This window comes from Chelonoidis abingdonii, chromosome 10, assembly GCF_003597395.2.
Source record: "Chelonoidis abingdonii isolate Lonesome George chromosome 10, CheloAbing_2.0, whole genome shotgun sequence".
Taxonomy (NCBI): domain Eukaryota; kingdom Metazoa; phylum Chordata; order Testudines; family Testudinidae; genus Chelonoidis; species Chelonoidis abingdonii.
Window position 1 is genome coordinate 48,863,102 of NC_133778.1, and position 23,672 is coordinate 48,886,773.

The 23,672-nt window shown below is 37.1% G+C and overlaps 1 protein-coding gene across 6 annotated transcripts in view; it reads right to left on the reverse strand.

Moving 5' to 3' along the window:
• Nucleotides 1–23,672, reverse strand: part of PKP4 (plakophilin 4) — a 238,895-nt gene that overhangs the window by 75,598 nt on the left and 139,625 nt on the right. For all 6 annotated transcript variants that reach the window (XM_075070216.1, XM_075070214.1, XM_075070213.1 and 3 more), the window contains 3 exons: nt 22,547–22,767; nt 17,595–17,723; nt 1,707–1,920 (listed from right to left, as the gene is read on the reverse strand). In XM_075070216.1, the coding sequence (XP_074926317.1) occupies nt 1,707–1,920; nt 17,595–17,723; nt 22,547–22,767 (564 nt within the window). The remainder of the gene's footprint in view (nt 1–1,706; nt 1,921–17,594; nt 17,724–22,546; nt 22,768–23,672) is intronic.

Consider the following 23,672-nt stretch of genomic DNA (forward strand, 5'->3'; position numbering starts at 1 on the left):
AGAGGAGACATGCTTCTTGGTATTGTGATGTAAAGAGATTGCATCAGTAACTCTCAGGTTAGCCCAGAGAGGAAAGTCTGGGTGGGAGAGAGAGGGGGAAGGGAAGTGGGTTATTTCCCTTTGTGGTAAGACTCAGGGCTTCTGAGTCTTGGGGTTCCCCAGGGAAGGGTTTGGGGAGACCAGAGGGAGCCAAAACCCTGGAATTTTTGACTGGTGGCAGTGAGATCAAATCTGAGCTGGTAATTAAGCTTAGAGGGGTTCATGCAGGCACCCAGATTGCTGGACGCTAAGGTCCAGATTTGGGAATGCTTATGACACCAGGTGTACTTACTTTCCATTTAGTGCATATAATGAAATGGATATTTGTAGGAACATACCATTTTTAAAATCACTTCACTAGATTGCAAACAGAATATTTTGTCATACATCAAGCAATTTCCCAGGACATCTTTTTCCATGACACTATTACATATTACAAAAGAGATATGCAGTCCAAAATTTAGCTTCACATTCTGATTTGATCAAATGTATGGTTATGCAAAAGGCCAAAGAGCCCTCTGATGCATACTGGACAACTAAGTTTTTAAGCTGAGTCATAGAAATACACATCTAAGCAACTAGATTTAAGGCAATTAAATACCTCTAGATTTATGAACTGAGTGATGATGTAGACAAATGTGTTCTATTTTAGCCAATGGAAGTTGATTTTTTTTTTAAACTAGATGCAAGAAAGTTTAAATTTTCATTGTTTAATTGCTCCAAAACAACTGATGCTTATTATGATATATTTAGAAGTGCATTGGCATACTGATAAGCATAATACATTTCCAGATGAAATTGGCAAAAGTTGGAACAGCCGTAGCTGAGATTCTAGAGCTACAGTACATACACCATAATCAAAACAGTTAAATAATTTACCTTAGTTGTCGGTTAAGGTAACATTTCAACAACCTTTCGTACAATTTTGCTGAATGTTTTATGTTTGTTTCACATGTGAATGCTAATGCTGTGTAAGTGTTATATATGTTGAACACATTTTAACACTTACAGATGTTTAGTGTATTTCAAATTGCATTTAATCACAGAAACAAATGTCTATAATGGTATGCCTCTACATATATTCAAGTATCTATCAATACAATTGTAATATTTCTATAAGATTATCTTTAAGTACAAAATATAAACTACGTAGTACTGACAACAAACACCAGCAAGGAAGTGCTATATAACTAAAAAACCTAAATAATTCAAAATATCTAAGCACTACGTCAAACAAGGAACCAGAATACCAAAATACATGCTTACTTCTGGGTCCATTTTTGGAATTCTACAAGATCAAGTTTAAAATAGTTGTCAGTAGAATCCTAAAAATGTAACAAGATCAATAACAGAGCTTAATACAACAACATTCACATGCAGGAATCGAGGACTGCATCTGTAGATCAAATGTATCCCTAAATTGGATGTTTAGTTATTCTACATTTCTCACAATGTACCTGTCAGTGTATACAACTCATATTTAAGTGACAATAGTCACAATCAAATGATCTAGATTTATATATTGACCAAATTAGTAATGCACAAAGAAAATTCTAATGGATATCCTGCAATGTTAGCATGCATTTTCCAGCCAAATAATTTAGCTTCAACTGCCACAGAGAAATATAATTTACTTCACCACATGCTATTTCCTTTCCAAAACATACCTGTTACGAGCTCTCTTATTTCTGCATCAATAGATTTTCTTAACAACCTCAAAAGGGCAGGTATCCCACCAACATTCTTCATTGCTATTTTATTTTCATCAGTTGACTTTCCATAAACAAGGTTTCTCAGTGCGCCACAAGCGTTCTTCTGAACTTCAATGACTCTGTGATCCAAAAGGTCAACCAGATGCTTGATTCCTCCTAACCTACATACCTAGAAAATAATACTCAATATTAGTTCAAAATAATGGTTAAATAAGTTTCATTCTGTGCATAAAATGAAATAAAGTATAAAGAAAATAAAAATTCTCTTTCTATTTCAAGAAGAAATGTTGTTGTACATGGGGACTTATCAATATAACACTCATTTTATTGCACGGCTAAGTGTTTACTGGCACTTCTGTTATAAACAACTATTTTCAGACATTTATAAAGCAATTATTGAAATCTTTACATACTGTCTGCAAGTTACAATCCATACCACAGTACTTTCCACATCTAAGAATTCCTCTATAAAGAATTCCAAGAGTGGCACAGTAATGCTAGAGAAGCAAAATTATAGCGTTTTTATACCAGCTGTATAACTTCATTTAAATGAGAGGTTTGGCATACACAAGGTTCCTTCTTAGAAGCAAGATTTCATTTACAAAAATGTATTAAATAAGCAACTATATAAAAATAACAACTATAGTAGGAAAACCTTCATACCTGTTACTCAAAGAAGAACAAAAGGGAAAACTTAGGGTTAAATCTGGCTCAAAACAAGATTAATAGCACTGTTTACATAATAAATAAATTCTAATTAAAGAAATCTTTAAAAATCCCTCAGCACTTTGCAATGCAAATATTGCAGTATTGTATTAGCATATGAGAACCAGAAAATGAAATCTACAAGGAGCAAAAATGAAACTGACTAGCCTATTTTCTCTAATCAAGCTTCCCCTCATCAATTAGGATCTGAAGCTGTTCCAACTGTCCTGAGTACTTTCTTTATGAATTTGGTCAGCCTATTATAGATGGTAAAGTCGTACATGACCACCAGTGCCTGGCAGATTAAAATCCAGAACCAGAGGGAGGCCAGTGAGCGCTCTTTCCTCCTAAAGAGGTCTATTCTTTTAGTCTCCTTCTCATTAGATGTAGACCTGGCCTGTCACTGTCATCACCAGTGGGTCAAGGGCCAGTGAAGCAAATGAATCCTGATTGCTTAATGAGCACAAAATAACTCTTCTCTGTTCACTTGAACCCCAGAGCTATGGTGGCCAGCATCTGCCAGAGTGTGCTGGCTGATTCAAGGATGGCCTCATTAATTGGCAGTGCCACCCTGCTTGGGCCTGTGCTGTGCAGAATGTCCAGCAGTCTATATGGAGCCTCATGAATATCTTCCAGGGGAATATGAAGGGTCTCCACCACAGATTTAACCAGGTCCTGGAAGACACTGAGTCATCTGCGCATGGTGGGGAAGCTTCACCCAGAGAGTATGGCTCTGGGTCTACCCTATCTTGGTAAGGGATTTGGCAACGGGTTTTGCACTGAGACTTGTACCAGCTGGCATCCCAGGCAGACCTCCCTCAACTGCTTGGTCATCCACAGAAATGACTTACAAATATTGAACCTGGAAGAAACATGGGCTTCCCCCAGGCAGAACACAGGGAGTGTGTGGGGTGTGAACAGGGATTACTACCACACACAGGGGGGAGTTTCAGTGAGAGCACCATACCCCAAAATATACTAATCTAAACTAACTAAAATATAAAATAACCATTCCTAACTATTTACAGGAAAAAGGCCAAAGAGTTCCAGTGAGCACTGAGGCGCCATTCCAGACTACAAGTGGTGACAAAGAACTGAGATGGCGGCAGTGCAGCAGACCCTCTATGCCCTCAGTGCATAGCACAAGGAGAGCAGGGGGTGCATGTGTGGACCAAACAGATACTGCTAGGAAGAATTCTCCTGAACTGAGTGCATGAAGCACATAAGCTACCTAAAATGCACTATATATAAAGTGCACTCCACATAGGAACAAACACTCAAAGACTGAAAATGTAATGAAAAATTTTAGTATGTCAATTTATCCCAAGAGAATAACACAATTCTGAAAAATACACTGTATTAGGGTCTAGACAAATCTATCAAATGGAAATTTTTAAGATGGAATCTTATATGTCAAATTATCTAAGGGTGGTGCTTAGATTGCAAGATGATAGGTGCCTATATAGACACACACACACAAAACCCTAAAATAAGCAGAAAAGGTTCAGGAGGAATTTTGAAATGCAAAACTATCAGTAATATAATTCAAATTTTGTAACTGATTAAATCAACTCTTCTTATGTAGAAAAAAGAAATAAATGAACGGCTGGTGAATTTGGACTTTTTTTTGTCTGCTTAACAAAGAAGTCTGTTTTTTTTAAATAAAGCCCTCAAGTCAATCAATCCTTACTGTAATCTAGTTTACTATTGTTGGGGTTACAGTGCAATTGACAGTCTGGTAAACACTTGTTTGTACTTCCACAACACAATACAGAAACTGAAAAAACACTGATGAGGTATTAATCTATTATATTAAATCAATACTATGTCAGCAATCTCTAATACTGTTATCTAGAGTATACAAGAGATTGAATCAGTGCTCATTTATATGATAAGATTCCTGTTGCTGGAACCTTGTCTCTTCTAAATTCTGTACTGCACCAAGCACACTGTCAATACTCAAATTATCTATTTCTTTGGTATCCATTACAAGTCTTTTTTACTTCTGCTCTTTTTGATGCAAAGAGCAACATTATAAAACATAATAGTTTTAGCTCCAGCCAAGTAAGGCAAGAACATTCAGAGCAAAGATTATCTTTTTTCCCATTCTTAAATCTCCCTATTGTGCCTCCAACAATACAGCTCATGTAGTAACAAAATACCATGAACACATGAGATTTCAATGACATCTAGACACATCAAAGTGAGTTAAGCAAAGAGTGATGGTTTTACGTCCACTTCCATGCCTTAGTCATAACTTGACTGAATGCTGTTTTGGGTATTTAATATAAAATGAAATCTGAATCAGAAATCCATTCACAAGACCTTTTCACTGAACGACCGTCCATCTATTCAAAGAACTATTCTAAACAAACCATAACAACTGTCATTAACACCAATGGGCACTTTCTTTTCTAAATGAAAAAAGGAAAAAAAAACAAAAGAACTCATGCAAAATGACAGTTCATGAAATGACGTACCAGTAATTTAAAGTATTCAAGGAAAAATGCAAGTTGTTGATAGATTTTCTTTAAATACGTTCACTGCTTAATCATTCTGTTTCTTTTCATAGGCAATTTAAATAGTAAAGATTGGTTCATTGTAGATAAGTAATTTACATACCTTCATATGTTTCAGCAATGCAAGCATTTTAGTTCACTTTGCAAGGTTTTTAATACCCTTGATATTCTAATAAATTAATCTGATCCTTATATAAGTGATAAAATAATAATGAAAAATTCAAAGTTAAGGCAGCTCTAGATAAGGCTTTACTGATTTGTGTGGTGAATTAATTATGGGTCCTCTCTAATCCAAAACAGCCTCTTGGCTGCTTATCTCTGATTTGAAGGGGGCGTTCTCCTCATTCATAGCTCCTTCCCAGGAGTCACAGACTCCATCAAGCCGCCTCAGATTGAGTAAATCTCCATCCAGCACCCTAATTTAAGGGACAATTTCTCCTTGGCTGATTCAGTGTTAGCCAGTCAGGGAAGAATTGATAAAGGCTTCATTGAAGCAGTCTCTTTTGAAAGATTTGAGAACACTCCTCTCTCCTACTGGAGGCTGGCACAAACAAGTTATTTCAGCTCTAGTATTACAGAAATACCTAAGGGCTGCTTAGTCCCAATGGAGACTGAAGGGAAAGGAATTATGGATCCAGTATGTGGATCTCATTTGTGAGATTTTTCCTTTCTCAGAGTAGTTTTACAAACCCGCAGCATGGAGCTGAAAGAACTGGGGTACTTTTGCCTTTTCATGAAGGGGACAAATATTTATCCTTTTCTCTTGGATAGGCTGACCTAACAAATTCAGTCTCTGGGGCCAAAAAATCATGGAGTAGGCCCTATGTGTACAAAGTGTGGCTTTAATACTTATATAATAATACTGACTTGGTTACTGTATAAGTTAAAAATATACATACCCCAAATATTCAGTGCTAGCTAACTAGAATGAAATAAATAAGCAAGAACTCAGCTTAATATGTATATGTGAATTGATACTACATTCATGTTCAATATAGCTTTTTTCCTCTCCATTAAAAAATATCTTAATTACATATGCATTTAGAATAGGAGAAACAAAAACCAAACATTAAAAAGGCTACTTTTTATAATTTAAACATAACCCAATAAAGACAAAATTGAAGCACTGTGTAACAAAAACAAAGACTTCATACAGATCAGTGAATTCAGATAAACACTATCCCCTTAAATACATAGTCCTGCACCTCATATGAAGCAGTTTCACTAAAGGGAGTGAGATCGTCTATAAACCTCTCTACTTCACACTGCCACCACAAACCTTAGCACAGAAACACTCCCAAGATTTTAAAAAGTAAAAGTAAAATAAAAATATATTTTAGCTGAGTGTATCCAAGAACCATAAGCCAAAATATAGAATGCAACTACAAACGACACTTCTGAAACCTGTTAAGGAAAGCATTACCTTCACTTACTACCTAAGGTCAACACTGTTACTATTACCAGTACAACAGGATTGTGCGGGGGAGCAAGGTACCCCATATTTCCCTGCTGTGGCTAACTGCATTGTTGGCCACATCACAGGACTGCAGCACAATCTCTCTGGGCCTCCTACTGACCCTCAGGTGGTCGAGACCTTGACTCTGCCCCGCTCCCTCCTGCCCCCCGATGCACCATCCAGTATGACTGAACCAGTATAATCTGTGACAGACAAATTGCTGCAGATTACTTCACCTCAACCTCCAGAGCAAGGTGTATGAAATTAGGGACTGAACTGCAACTCATTTACAATTCAGTCCCATGTTTGCTCCTGGGGCAGCGCACCTATGCACTCTCATTTCCTTGGAGCTAGTGGTAAATCCACAATCTAAGTCCTTATAATTATAAATCTAGTCAAAGAATATTATTACTTTATGCCCACAAATTTCTAATAATTGGACACAGCCAGAGGAAGTGGGTCCAAAACCCCAACAAAAGATTAATTCGGCCTGATCCCACACCCATTTTTCAAGTAAATGGTAAAACTCCCGTTGACTGCATGGAGAACAGGATTGAGCCTTTGAACGGCAATGTAAGTTTTATTAAAGTTAATTTGCTGTTTTCAAACAGATATGCTATAGAGAATAAAACATCCAATCTCGATTTCAAATTGGCAGTGATGGAGAATCCATCACAACCCTTGGTAAATTGTTCCAATGGTTAATTATCCTCACTGTTAAAAAAGTACACCTTATTCCCAGCCTCTTTTCCAGCACTATAAATGTCTTGTAAAGAGGTCAGAGTGCCTATTTTTTAGTAAGATTTGAAGTATTTTTCTCCCTAATATAATGAAGTCTTTTGATATTAGAAAAATTGCACTGGAACAACAATTACAGAAAAGTTTAAATAAATGAAGAAAATTAAAAAGGAACTATAATAGGACTGGTGTCTCCAACCTAAGTTTGAGGCCACTCAAATCAGGTACCAAAAGAAGATCAGTCTCCACTTCCTTCAACCCAGTTCAAATAGGAACACACGAAGAAAGTCTCTTCAGATTCATCTGGATGAGCACAGCTTCTCTGGGCAGCAAGGAGGCAAGTTCCACACCTCTTCTGTGTCTCTGTTCTCTTCCCTTACTAGGAAGCCACTAGCTCTGTTCCCTTCCAAGTAGGAAAGAGACAGAACTTGTTTCTCCCTGAAAGGCCCCCAGGACCTCCAGAAATCTCAGAAATTTTATGGTTTCCCTGTTTGGGGAACACAGCTGTCAGCTCAACCTCTCAGGAGCCTAACAGATCAAAAGTGTTAGTTCCTATACCCGCCCCAGCCCCTTCTCCCATCACGATAGGCACAATTCCATTTTACACACAAGAAATTAAATGAAAAAGATCATCCTGCACTCAAACACAGAACAGTAGAAAACCTGGAGGAAATACTACAGAACACAGAAAATTAATCTCAGATGAGGATGTCAGGGGCTATCTTTCACTCCAATTTAAGAGGAGAGGAATTTACAAGCCTCTAAGTGAAATCAATTGCTGTCCAGGAAGAAGAGCATTTTGTGACCTCATCCAGTACAATAAATACTGCTGCTTCTTGTAATTTTCAATACACTTTGAGGAGAACTGAAATTTACAAGTAGTTCAGGGCTCTCAAATCACACAAGTTAGCACATCACAGGAGGTGCTTAACAACTTCCATGATTTGGATCATTATCTCTACTGACAGGTACAAGAAAAATAAAGCTGTCGTCAAACATTTTTCTTACTTTGGAGTATTTTATTCATCACATAAGTCAGTTGCTTGCAGATATTTTGGTATACCTTTTTGGAACTCCTGGGTTCTGTTTCCAGACTTTGCCACAGTCTTGCTTAGATGAGCCTGGGGTAAGCCACTTAATTTGTTTCACTAATAATTTTAACAAATGTAAAGACACAATGAGATTATCGGAAGAAAAGTGCTATATAAATTAACAAACACAAACCATATTTAGGGACAGTTACGATTTCATCAGGACTCATCTCACACACCTAAATCCTTGTAAGCATGAAAATAAGACGTCAAGGCAAGTATCTCCTGCACTCTTTACCACCTTCACATCACCTATGACACCGTTGATAACAGACTCCAGTTTGCTTTGCTGCATTGAATCTTAATAGTGATCACATGTTCTCTCATATTAACAGAGCAACACAACTGACTGTCACCGATGTCACATCTCTACTGTCACTGGCCACTGTTGGAAGACAGGATACTGGGCTAGGTGGACCTTTTGTGTGACCCAGTATAGCTGTTCTTGTGTTTACATAGCCCATTCATTTGGAAAGTTATTCTGCTTTAACATTGCTGTGGTTGTCATTAAGTTTTTTCATGACAGAGTGAGTTGGATGACGTGAGGTATCTATTGCTTTCCAGTATGTGTTGGAGATGGAGCTGAATGTTTCATGGAGTGTTGAGTGTATTAGCAATTGTGTTGGAGGCAACATGAACATGGCAAGGGACACAGGAGACGTTTATTTTATTTCTACACTTTCAAGGATTTGGATAGGTGGGCTGGATCTCTAGTGCAAGCCTGATTTTGACTAAACATAATTTTCTGTTTATGTTAATTTCCCTATTCCATCAAGCACTGTAAACTAAAACTCCCCATGAGGCACTGCACTATCACATGGAAATGTAGTTTAATGTTGAAAGTACTCAAGACTAAACTTTTTGGGTCAGTTCTACAAACTAGTTGAACTGACTCCACATCCCCCTTTTTTGCGCAAAATCAAAATTATCCTGTGGAAAATTTTGCAGGAACTACATTTTCTGTCAATAAATAATAATGATGTAAAATTCCCAATCAACTGTTGTCAAGACCACCACATAATAACAGTTGCAGAGAACTTCTGTGAGTGAATTTGTGTCATCATTCACTTCCTGAAAGATAGACTTTAAGGCCAGAAGGGACCATCATGATCATCTAGTCTGACCTCCTGCACATTGCAGGCCACAGAACCTCACTCGCTCACCCCTGTTATAGACTCATAACCTCTGGCTGAATTATTGGAGTCCTCAAATCATGATTTAAAAACTTAAAGTTACAGAGAATCCACCATTTACACTAGTTTAAGCCTACAACTGACCTGCGTCCTATTCTGCAGAAGGCAAAAAACTCCCATGGTCTCTGCCAATCTGACCCAGGAAAAACTCCTTCTCAACCCCAAAAAGGATGATCAGTTAGACTTTGAGCATGTGGGCAAGACCCACTAGTTAGACACCCAGGAAAGAATTTTTTATAGTAACTCAGAGCCATCTCTATCTAGTGTCCCTCACTGGTTGTTGGAGATACCTGCTATTAGCAGTCGTATATTGGCGACATGCCATTGTAGGAAATCATGACATCCCCTCCATAAACTTATCAAGCTCAGTCTTGAAGCCAGGTAGGTTTTTTGCCTCCACTACTCCCCTTGGAAGGCTGTTCCAGAACTTCACTCCTCTGATGGTTAGAAACTAGGGCCTACCAATTAATTTCAGTTAATTAATATGATTAACTCAAAAAATTAATTACAATTAAAAAATTAATCATGTTTAATCACAGTTTTAATTGCACTGTTATACAATAGAATACCAATTGAAATTTATTAAATATTTTGGATGTTTTTCTACATTTTCAAATATATCGATTTTAGTTACAACACAGAACACAAAGTGTACAGCACTCACTTTATATTATTTTTTATTACAAATATTTGCACTGTAAAAATGATAAACAAAAGAAATAGCATTTTTCAGTTTACCTCACACAAGTACGGAAGTGCAATCTCTTCATTGTGAAAGTGTAATTTACAAATATAGATTTGTTTTGTTACATAACTGCAGTCCAAAACAAAATAATGTAAAACTTTACAGCCTACAAGTCCACTCAGTCCTACTTCTTACTCAGCCAATTGCTAAAACAAACAAGTGTGTTTACATTTACAGGAGATAATGCTGCCCACTTCTCATTTACAATGTACTTGAAAGTGAGAACAGGCTTTTACATGGCACTTTTTTGGCTGGTATTGCAAGGTATTTACCTGCCAGATATGCTAAACATGTGTGTGTCCCCTCATGATTTGGCCACCATTCCAGAGAATATGCTTCCATGCTGATGGCACTCATTAAAAAATAATGCATTAATTAAATTTGTGACTGAACTCCGTGGAGAATTGTACATCTCCTGCTCTGTTTCACTCACATTCTGCCATATGTTTTATGTTACAGCAGTCTCAGATGATGACTCAGCACATGTTGTTCGTTTTAAGAACATCTTCATCGCAGATTTGACAAAATGCAAAGAAGGTACCAACGTGAGATTTCTAAAGATAACTACAGCACTTGACCCAAGGTTTAAGCATTTGAAGTGCCTTCCAAAATCTGAGAGAGATGAGGTCTGAGAGGGTCAGAAGTCTTAAAAGAGCAACACTCTGATGTGGAAACTACAGAACCTGAACCACCAAAAAAGAAAATCAGGTTTCTGCTGGTGGCATCTGACTCAGATGATGAAAATAAACATGTTGGTGCGCAGTGCTTTGGATTGTTATCAAGCAAAACCCGTCAACAGGATGGACCCATGTCCTCTGGAATGGTGGTTGAAGCATGAAGGGATATATGAATCTTTAGCACATCAGGCACAAAAGTATCTTGTGATGCTAGCTACAACAGTGCCATGTGAATGCCCGTTCTCACGATCAGGTGACACTGTAAACAAGAAGCAGGTAGCATTATCTCCTGCAAATGTAAACAAACTTGTTTGTCTGAGCGATTGGCTGAACAAGAAGTAGGCCTGAGTGTACTCATAGGCTCTAAAGTTTTCCATGGTTTTATTTTTGAATGCAGTTACAAATGTATAATTATGTACAAAAAGTAAGTTCAACTTTCATGATAAAGAGATTGCACTACAGTACTTGTATTAGGTTAACTGAAAAATAGTATTTCTTTTGTTTTTTACAGTGCAAATATTTGTAATAAAAATAAAGTGAGCACTCTACACTTTGTATTCTGTGTTGTAATTGAAATCAATATATTTGAAAATATAGAAAACATCCAAAAATATTTAAATAAATGGTATTGTATTATTGTTTAATAGTGCGATTAATCAACATAGCCCTATTCAAAACCTTTGTCTAATTTCAAGCCTAAACTTATTGATGAACAGCTTATATACATTTATTCTGTGTCAACATTGGTGCTTAACTCCCACCCCTCCCTGGTATTTATCCCTCTGATGTATTTATAGAAAGCAGCCCTGTGTCCCCACAGCCTTCTTTTGGTTAGGCTAAACAAACCAAGCTCTTCTGAGTCTCCTCTCATAAAGTAAGTTTTTCATTCCTCTGATTATCCTTGTAGCCCTTCTCTGTACCTGTTCCAATTTGAATTCATCCTTCTTAAACATGGGAGACCAGAATTGCACACAGTATTCCAGATGAGGTCTCACCAGAGCCTTGTATAATGGTACTAATACTTTCCTGTCTCTACTGGGAATACTTCACCTGATGCACCCTTGGACTGTGTTAGTCTTTTTTCACAGCTCCATCACACTGGCAGCTCTGAGTCATCCTGTGATCAACCAATACACTTTAGTCTTTCTTATCCTCTGTCACTTCCAACTGATACATCCCAGGCTTATAGTAAAAATTCTTGTTAGTCGCTATGTGCATGACCTTGCACTTTTCACTATTAAATTTCATCCTATTTCTATCACCCCAGTTTTCAAGGTCATCCAGATCTTCTTGAATGATATTCCAATCCTTCTCCGTATTGGCAATACCTTCCAACTTTGTGTCATCTGCAAATTTTATCAACCCTCTCCCACTTTTTGTACCAAAGTCATTAAATGTTAAATAAGACAGGTCCTTTGACCAATCCCTGAGGAACTCCACTTGTAATCTCCCTCCAGCCAGCCAGTTCACCTTTCAGTATGGCCTGTTGTAATATTCCCTTTTACTGGTTCCTTATCCACCTTTCATTTCTCATATTAATCCCCATCTTCTTCAATTTAACTACCTTCCCATGCTGAACTGTATCAAATTCCTTACTGAAATCCAGGCTGATTAGCTCTACTGCATTTCCTTTGTCAAAAAAATTAGTTATCTTCTCAAAGAAGGATATCAGGTTTGTAACAATCTACCTTTTGTAAAACCATGTTTATTTTATCCCAAATACCATTTACCTCTATGTCCTTAACTACTACTTCTTTCAAAATTTGTTCTAAGCCCTAGTATACAACTGAGTTTGAACTAACAGTCTGTAGTTTCCTGGATTACTTTTCTCCCCTCTCTCAAAAATAGGTACTATAGTAGCAATTCTTCAGTCATAGGGTACGACCCCTAATTTTACAGATTCATTAAATATCCTTGCTATTGGCTTGCAATTTCATTTGCTAGTTCCTTTAATATTCTTGGATGGAGATTATCTGGGGCCCAGTTAGTCCAATTAAGCTGACTTCCACCTCGGATGTGCTAATTTTTACTTCCATATCCTCATTTCCATTAGCCACTCTGCCACTATCCCTACATACCTGATTTCCTTCATTAGAAACTGAGGCAATTCCTAGATTATCTTTAATCTCCACGCCATCCCTAGCATTTAGTAGTCCCACCTCTTCTTTCCTTGTTTTCTTTCTATGTATATGACTAAAGAACCTTTTACTATTAGTTTTAAATCTTCTTTGCAAGGTCCAACTCTGCTTGGTTTTTGGCAGTTCTCACTTTATCCCTACACTTTCTGACCGCCAAGATGTATCTTTCTTTGCTGATCCTTCCCATCTTCCATGCCTTGTAGGCTTTCTACTTTTTCTTAATAACCTGTTTGAGATGCTTGCTCATCCAGCTTGGTGTGCAACTCTTCCCTGTGATTCTTCTCTCTTTGTTCGGGCTGCAGCTTCTGCAACTTTGATTTAAAGCAGGGATTGGCAACCTTTGGCACACAGCCTGCCAGGGTAAGCACCCTGGCGGGCCAGGCTGGTTTGTTTATCTGCCGCATCTGCAGATTCGGCCGATTGCGGCTCCAACTGGCCGTAGTTCGCTGCTTCAGGCCTGCGCTGCTTTCCGCAGCCCCCATTGGCCTGGAGTGGTGAACTGTGGCCAGTGGGAGCCGCGATCAGCCGAACCTGCGGACGTGGCAGGTAAACAAACCAGCCTGGCCCGCCAGGGTGCTTACCTTGGTGGGCTGTGTGCCAAAAGTTGCCGATCCCTGATTTAAAGTAATTCCATGCCTTCTCCACATTCAGATCCTTGAATTTTTCAGTCCAGTCCACTTCCCTTCCCCAACTAATTCCCTTAATTTTTTTTAAAGTTTGCCCTTTTGAAATCAAGGTACCTAATTGCAGATCTATTTTTGTTTATCCTTTCATTTAGTTTAAATTGAATTAGCTCATGATGACTGTCCTACAACCAGCTCTTCTATGAGGTCTTCATTACTCACCAATACTAAATCTACAGTGGCATTACTTCTTGTTGGTTCAGTGACTGTTTGGTGAAGAAATCTGTCTGCTATCACAACCAGGAAAATCTGAGCTCTACTATTAATAGTAGCACGTGTCCTCCAATCTACATCTGGGAAGTTAACGTCTCCCATAATCACACAATTCCCAGTAGTAATTTCATTAAAAACATTCAAGAAGTCTCTGTCTCTACCCAAATTGGATTCTGGGGGGTCTGCAGCATACCCCAAGCACTATTCCAGGAGAACCTCTAGTACCCTTTTTCCCCCGAAGAAATTTTGACCCAAACGGACTCTATTTTATCCATTCCCTCACCTGTAATTTCTTTACAGTTTACATCATCATCAATATACAATGCTACTCCATCATCTTTACCTTTATTTCTGTCTTTCCTGAACAGCATATATCCTTCAATACCTATACTCTAGTCGACTACTATTCCACCTTGTTTTGTTATCCCTATAATAGCTGGTTTCACTCCCTGAACCAACAGTTTTAGTTGCTCCATTTTGTTACCCAGGCACCTTGCACTGGTATACAAACATCATAGTTGTTTCTGCTTGGCTTCACCCAGATGCCGGTACAGTCATTCCACTGCTAGTATCATGTACCTCACTGTTAGCTTCATTGGTATTATCAATATCTTTTCTCTAGATGTCCATTCTCCTAACCACTGCTGTTCCTTTCTCCATTGCTGTATCCTCTCTTTCTTGATTTTTCCTCCTGGGCAATATTAGAATTAGGGACAGAGATTACATGAGCATCTTCCAGCCATCTCCCCTGAGTTCCTAATTTAAAGCTCTCTTAATCAGTTGAGCCAATCTCCATCCCAGAAGCCTATTTCCCTCCCTATTCAGGTGGAGTCCATCACATGAGAACAGTCCTCTGTTCATGAATGCCTCCCAGTGGTCGAACACCTCAAAGCCCTCCTTATAGCATTGATGCCTGAGCCATCTGTTGATCACCATAATCTTGTCTCACCTTCATTCTCCTCCTATAGGGACAGACAGAATCCCATTGAAGATCACCTGAGCCTCCATTTCTTTAAGCATCTTCCCCAGCCTGACATAGTCTCCCTTGATGCATTCTAGCAAGAATCTAGCAGTATCACTTGTTCCCACATGAAGGACCATCAATGGATTCTTTCCTGCTCCCATTAGGATTCTCTTCAGCTTCAGGTCCACAACACACATTTTAGCTCCTGGCAGACCGCATACTCTTCTGGATCAGCTCTGGTGACAGGCCTCTCTGTTCTTTTTAGTAGGGAGTAACCAATCACATAGACCTGCCTCTTCCTGTGTTGGTGTGATTCTCTGACCTACCTCCTGTTCTTTCTAAATGTAAGTCCTCTTGTCTTTTGTTCTCCCGTGCAATCTTCTGTGAGTCATCTTGTATCTTCCTGAAAGATGATACAAGATCTCCTGAACTTCTGGAAATTGAAGAAATGCAGGGGCAACTGCAGCTGCAGGATGAATATCTGCAATCCACCAGCAGGCCTGACCACTATGTAGTCATTTCCTTGACAGTCAGGGCCAGCAGTAAATGACAAAAATTATCATTTTTGCTAACATACAATTGAAGTAGTGTCAGTATGTAGTACACTGACCCCATTTTGTACTCTGCCATTGTAAACTATAAAACTTATTCTAAAATGCCTTGAACCACCATCTCTACTGAAAATATTGCACAAACCCACACTAACACAGTGTGGCTCCACCTCAAACAAGCTTATGAATCGGCTACTATCTGAGTTAATGACCATCATCCTTTAGCTCAAAGTAGAGGATCATGTTTTTACATCCTCAGGCTGATGGTTCAGTCCCCTGCAGATGATCTGATTAGGGATGCATTACATATCATCTAGCCATGAGAGTGGGACAAAAAGCCACTCTATGTCAGCCTGGGTTATATACTTCTCATGCCAGTGACGCTTGTTCTGAGCTTCAGGTAGTCTGCAGAAATTCAAATCTTCACGTGTGTCTGACAGACTTAAATCTAGAATTCATGAAGCTAAAATTTTGAACCCCTAGTGCCTTGGTTGAAGGACTATGTAAAATCTGTTAACTTGGAGGCAGTAGCAGACTCAAACTTGCATATATGGTGCAGACACTTAAGCGTAACACAGACATTTTGTGTAAGTGTGGGTTACACTCTGCTCCTATCAGGTGTTCACAGCTGTTCATTCCACACATGTATCTCTCTGAAGAGCGAATCTGGAATCCCTGGATCTGAAAGAACAAACTACTGGTGCTTTAACTGAAGTACTAGATCCAGGCAAATAAAGGGAGGAGCAAACTCATAAGATACTACTTATGGTGTAGCCCTCAGAAGGACAAATCCTTACAGTGGTAGGAAGGGTTACAACAGTATCTTCTGAAGTCCTTTGGTGATCTGTTAAGCAGTATGTCTGATACATCATGTGTTTCTAAACTTTTTATCATTGTGTGGACATAGCTCTTATGCTACCATACAGTGTTACTAAGGATATAAGGTATCAACATAACTTATATCAACATTTAAAACAGTAACTTTTTCAATATTAACTAGTTAACACAGCTAATATTGGAACTTTTATCAAACATTCTTCAGAAGTGGTCATTGCAAAGAATCACACACACTTAGTTTCATATCTCGGACTACCATAGTATGTTTTCAAAAGAGGTCAGAAGAAACCATGAGACACTGGACATTTTTTTGTAGCACTGTGCATTTCAAAATAGCAACATCTAACCTGTTTTTTTTTTTAAATAATGTCAAGCATTTCATGAACAATAATAAGCACTTAAAATTGGTTTTCTAACTCAAAACAAGAGATAGCGTAGAATGTTTTCATCTCTTAAAATGAAAATCTGGGAGCAAATTTAACTATGAGAGTGCAAGTGCTCCACCATAATATGAAGTATTATTATTGATAAAACACTAAAAATTGTTGAGCGATGGGAGAGGAAGGATCTCTACTAAAAGAGACTATAGGACAAAAACCAAGGAAATCCCAGTCGTGCTCCCATATAATTTGCTGGTTGGGTTATTAGCTCCATCTCCATTTTTTCACCTAAATACTTTAAAATACATACTGGTGAACAAAGAATGGTGAACAAGATGCACATGTGAGATGCGTATGACATAACAGATTCCTTCAACAATTGATATTTTATTGCTACTGTATGAAAGGAATAAAATGATGGCCAGTAGTCCTTATATGTACAAAGTTTATATAAATTCTAGACATTAACTATGTTCTTCCCTCTATGTCACACTTGATAAACCCTTTCCATAGCTCCATAAATATTCAAGGTTGTTTTGATTAGTGCTTCACTGTACACCACAACTTTTCCTTAAAATCTTTGCATTAGAAAGAGTGGAAGGCCTATGTAGATTTTTTTTTTGAAACCTCTTAATTATCAGTAGTAGTTCTTTAAATGCTGATTTCATTAAGCCTAGATTTAAGAAATAATATAAGGTTTGACATCAGGTTAAATACTAGTAATACAATTTTGATGGATTACCCACTTTTAATGCTTTTCATTTGATATTAAGAGAGAAAAGTTAATATATGTAGAATCCTCAGAATTAACATGCCCCTAGTACAAACACATGCTTAAAGGCATTCTACATCCATGTGTAACAGTCACCTTTTGTAATCAAAATAAAAGGGAAAAGTGTGCTTGCTCTTTGTTTGCAGTTCTTCACGAAACAGAAAAAAAATCAACACTGTACCTCAATTTTTACTTTGTTATCTCCAAAGCACAGGTGCTGAAGGTAGGCTGCTGCATTTGCTTGAACTGATGGGAACTGGTGCTGAAGCATGTGAATGACTTCAGGCAATTCTGGATCCCGCCATGCAAACTCCCTTCATTAGATAAACAAATTCAAGGGAAGGTGTTAGTTTATACATATGTTTTACTCCCTATAGTTATTGGAGAGTCTTAGCAGTTTTCTAAAATATTTGCCGCCCTGTAGTTTCAAAAGTGAAAAAGGAAACTAAATGTGTGAAAATGGTTCATTATTCCATTCCACCTTTCAGTTTTCCCATCAGTAGAAAAGCTTTTATATTCTTTATTCATCAAAGCAAAAACATTATAAATGTCCGTATTGCCTTCTTCAGTTAGATTGCTAATACAGATTGTACAGCTAGAATGAAATATATACTTTAACTCTACTTACTGAATCACTGAAACCTACCTAAACCTCCTTACCTTTAAAAAGAGAGTATGGGAATAGGGGGGAGAGGGAGAGGATGACCCATATGAAGATACCTAGTTCTTATAAATTTTGTTCAGTGAAGGACAGGTGTAACTCATACAGCGAATATTTTTTTCTGAACATTTAACACATTTTTACTGTTTTATAGTCAATTATACTTGGACAAAAACAGGACTGATATGATTGATATGTCAACCATATCAAAATAAAGTACCACAAAGCTGTAACTGCTTGAATTGTCCAGGGACCATGGACTTACAAATAGTTTAATTGTAACTGTTTCACCAAGTACACAGTTACTTTATGTAGCCGAAAACCTGGCAAGTCATTAGACACGACATGAAATGTATAGCTTTAGGAACTGATCCAGTGACATTTGTTGGGCTATTTTCTCTTTCTAAAGAATTTTAAGCAAAACAGTAAAGAGATCTTACTCTTGCTGAAAATCCAGACAAGTGAAGCAACTAAAATTCCAAGAACAGAATGATAATGTTGTTCCACAGTAATACTTTCAAGCAGTTAAGACTCAGAATATGACATATAATTTTATCCAGTTGGTTGTTGACCTTCTAAAGATCCTCTTTTAAAAGAGACAAATTACGTATGTTTGGGCTCAAATCTTAAATACTGCCTATGTTAATAAAGATGTGAAAAAGAGCTAATAATAATGCATATATTTTTAATTGTTATTTTACATTTCAAATTTCAGTGGAAACAGTTGTTTGGATTAAAACATTTTCCAGCAGAAAAGTTGAAGCAATATGGTAATACATACAAACCAGCATTTAAAATGCACTAAACACAAAGTAAAACTGTTTCATTGTGAAAGCAAATTATAATGCAGAAAGCAAAGAAATAGTTCTAGCGGTGAAAAGTAAATGAGATTTTTTAAAGGTCTGTTTTAATAATAAAAGAATTTATTATTAAAAATAGTATGGAATTTTAGGAGTGCTTTTTTTTTGTAGGTTCTATACAAAAAAGTAATACTGCACTTCTCCTGTTGGCTCAGCAGCAGTACGTAGCAAACAAACACTACTCCTAGAGCTACACTTATTCTTGCTGACATCATCGAGACAAGAGTACAAGTGTACTGGTTAAATGGAATGAACTGTCTCCATTAGAAACACAAGAACTATATATAAAAAAGGACAACATTGATGGAAAATTTCATTTTCCAGATTTAGGGATGTGATTGGGTATACCAGCTCCACACTGAGTCAACAAGGGTTAATGAGCTAGAGTGGGCCCATTCAGCCTTGCCCTGCTATACTTGCACTTACTGTCAGATAATGACAGGCCAGTTAAAAAAGGAAGAGGACATCCCAGTAAGTGCACTGACCAGAGAGAATAGATCTACCTTGTGCTCCCTGAGGAAAGGACCAGCCCAGAACCTCCACAGAGACTGCTGACTGCCAGAGCCCTCTGGAAGAAGATAGGTCTGGCACAGGACTATTGGTTTTGGGACTATTTGTTTGCTTTACTACAAAAAGACCCTGAAGGGCCTAATGAGACTGTTGCAGGGAAACCCTGTCCAGTCGGCCTGTCAGGAACTGCCTCAATCAACTCTGTGGACTTCTGCACCATACTTGAGTCTGATCTGTAGTTTGTCCCTGAAGAACTGGTGGTCACACAGGAGAATTCCAAACAATGGAGTGTAAAATAAACATGTTTGTTAGTCTCTCTTTAAAACAGGGGTGTCTAAAACTTGTCAACCTCGCCATTGTAGTCTGACTATAACAGAGCAGATTTTTAGTTGTCCTCATTTTTAAAATGGAGATACAACCCCACGGATTTTACAGGCTCCAACTTAAGATGCTCCATTTCAAATGCATTTTATAGAAGAACCAAAAGTGTGAAAGGTGTTTTAAAGACAGAGAGGGAATCTGGTAGCTGCCTCAATAACTTCACAATCCAAGGGCCAGATTATAATTTCCAGAGGTCACTCTACCAGATTAAAGATAAAACAGAAACAAACTGTACTGTAAAGGTCTCTGGGCTTTATCTAGCCACATGTCTGATAACCTTTAAAATGAAACAAGTGGATATATGATGATAAAGATGTCAACCCTAGCTGCTGGAGTAAGACAACTGTGATGTTAATGTCTCTTTAAAATACCTTAAAGTCAGTTAGTGAAGATTACAAAAAACAAAACAAAACAAAAACAAAAATCGAGATCAGGCATTGGAGATAACAGACAAATCAGGTGCATTTCTTGTTTTAATGATGAAACAGTGAAGATGGAACTGACTACACTCAAGACAGCTTTATCTGTACCTACACACCTTATTGTTCACAAATATAAAGTCGGGTAGGCTACAACTTTTTCAAAAGCATTGTTAACAGTGGATGATAGTCTGTGAATAATGTCAAATTTTGGATATATCAGAATAAATTTCCTTCAGTCCAGACTCATAGTAAGCAACTATTGTTTACTTAACTGCAAGAAAAGAGTCAGGAAGAACCAGAGGAGTAATTCTGAAAATAGTATATTCGTTAAAAATAAAGAGTTTAGCATAATTTTTAAAGATTTTCTTTAATATGGTTCTGAAACTCCATCTGTAGGTTGCACTTTCAATAAGTGTGGTTGGTTCTACAATTTATATTATATATATATTCTTATAAAATGTTTTAAAGGGAACATTTCAGATAATCAAACTAGTCATAATAGTTTAAAAACCATCAGGCTATGAAATTACCATACTATAAATAATATCTTACAAAAACATGAAATTCTTGACTTAAAAAGCTAACACATTAGTTCTTTCTAACTAGTTCTTCAATAGAATGCTCTTATATTTTATGGAATATTTATAATGCTATTAAATTGCTAACAGTCAAGATACTATAGCATTGCAATTTCAAGACATAAAACCTAACTTGTGCAATACTTTTTACCTTAAGAGGGGTTTGGCTATAACAGGGAAAGACAAGATCTGGATAAGATAAGAGATGGGAATTTTATACAGCATATGAATTCTTCTTATATTTCCCAAAGCATTTATTGCTCAATTTACTGTAGCTCAGACTCCATTTTATATTTTGACTCATACAGTATTACATGGCTATGGAGAAAGATGGTAATTAGCTTCCTATGAATACTGTGCCTGCAACTTGTACAACAAATATACTAATGAGGCAAAGAAAAAGATTTCTCACAGTTTCCCTCTCTTGTTCTAATATACAGATTACAGAATAATACATACCTCTTCTTTATTTTCACCAAAATGAGTCTATGGGCTTGCCTACTCTTAATTATTCTGGAATAGCTATTTCAGTAAACTTCCAAGTATAGACAAGCCCTTTGTCTTTCTGATACTTTTAAAGACCTGGTTCGGTCACCTTTACTCTGACGAAACAGTACCTTACTTCTCAAATAGATTTTTTATATCAGTGATACTCAGACCTCAGTGGTTCACGAGCCAAATTAGCAATCACCATTACTCAAAAGAGCCACAGTACTGTGAATTCATTGATTCAATTATTATTTTATAGCTACAGCTCAATCTATATATTATTCTCACAGCAAAATGACTAACCGAGTATTCTACAATTGGTTAACAACATAGTAAAAGCATCTCGATGGGTTAATAATTAAATCACACAGTATTTTCATATAATGTGCTATAAAGAGCTGCAGCAGACACATCAAAGAACCACTTGCACTCACAAGCGGCAGTTTGAGTACAACTGTTGTAAATCAATATTTAGTACGTGGAGCAAGCTAATGGGCTACATGTAAAAAATGCACCAATGGCCAAATACCACAAACATGACTTATTAAAGTCTGTAGCACTATTAAGTTGATCCAAATAAGTGGTTTGAAAGTTCACTAATAGGGGGAAATCCTGTTTGGTCTATCATGCAAGTAGGCCCATTACTGTCTACAGGACTACTTGAATAAGTAATACCAGAAAAACGATCTCAATTTCCATTTTAAATGTACTTATTCTTTGTTAATATGAAGCAACTGTTTTCTACCTTTGCAAAATGGTATACTTATTCAAAAGATTTCCAAGCAACGTTCCTTATAGCAAAAGCTGTTCATAAACAGAATGATCTAGTATATTTAGATATTTACTTACTCATTTTCAAAACCTGGCAAACATGTGTGACAATTTAATAAAAAATACTCAATAAAACCAAATGAAACCTTTCAAGTTCACAAATGTTCCTCAAAGTATATGAAATTTCCTTTTGAAATAAACTTTGAAGAGAATTACAATAATTGTTAACACAAATGTAAATAACAGTCAACTACTGTAGCAAAGTAAAAGCAATACACTTACTGGTTAAACTTCTGAATAAATTTTATAAATTGTTACTCATTAAACCTAAATTAATCACAGTGATCTGTATAATACAGAACTAAAAAATGCACTGCGAAGGTTTTCTATTTAATCACGGAACAATTTTAGAATCAGATAATTCTTGCAATGGTACATGATTCTTGAAAGCTCAGTTGGACTTGCCTAGGATCTTTCTGTATGCTGTCTATGGATGGAGATCTTGTTGTACCATCATCTGCTGGCGTTGCATGTTGTAGCCTGTTATAACTGGACTCTGACAGTCTGTACTGCATTGATCTGTAGGGTTCCGCATAGGCAGCTGTTGTGTTCAAAGGATAATTATTTCTTTGGTATGCAAGTGTGCTACGCTGACTGGATGACCTTTGTAGATTTCCAACACCTAGTGTAAAATCAATATTAAAATATGCTAGATACCTTTTACAGACATTTGTTATGAGACAATTCTTGGTTTAAAATAAAAGCAAGCAAAATTAAAGCTGAAGTGAGACTGAAATACCCAGAGGTCTAAAAAGCTATCACTGGATAGGGCCCCAGCACCTCTCATATGATAAATCCTTACAGAAAAAGTTCAAAGGATGGTAATGAACTGATTACACAAGTAAAGTTATTGTGAGATCAGGCCCAAGTTATTTCTAAATAAGATTGAGTGTTTCAGTATTTAATGGAGTAAGTACTCTATGTGTCAAATATATTAGCAGTAAACCAGGAACTGAAGAGGAACCTGGTTACAAATAGAACAGCTTCAGAGGTATTTAATAACATTCGATTGTATGCATCTATAGTACTGAAGAAAGAAAAATGGGAAATAAAACAAGAAGCTCTCCCGATGTTAATGCCTCTCCTTTTCATAAATTAGATGCAAGTTTGTCCTGCTTGCTTGGGCAAAATATTAACTGGGGATTGAATTGGATTTAAAGATTCTTTCAAGGCACTAATCTCAAATGGTTCAGAAAAACACCACTCGTGTGTGAAACGAGGTATGAATATGAACCTTCCTGATTACAGTGTGTTCTTATGGTATTTTGTGCTCTTCTAAAAAAAGCATGAGAATATTAACTGAAGTAGAACTTCATTTTTCAATTTCCCAATTGAGCTAAAACTTGGACAAACTTTACCTGGTTCAGTTTTGCTTACATGACTTTAGCTGTGGCAGGTGGGACAGAGAAACTGCAAAACTCGTGCCTCATTCATAGCACTCTGAATGCCTCAGCTGGTACAAAATTATTAGCAAGCAATTTAAAAGGTTTAAAAACATTATTATAGGTATTGTGAACGATCACTCTG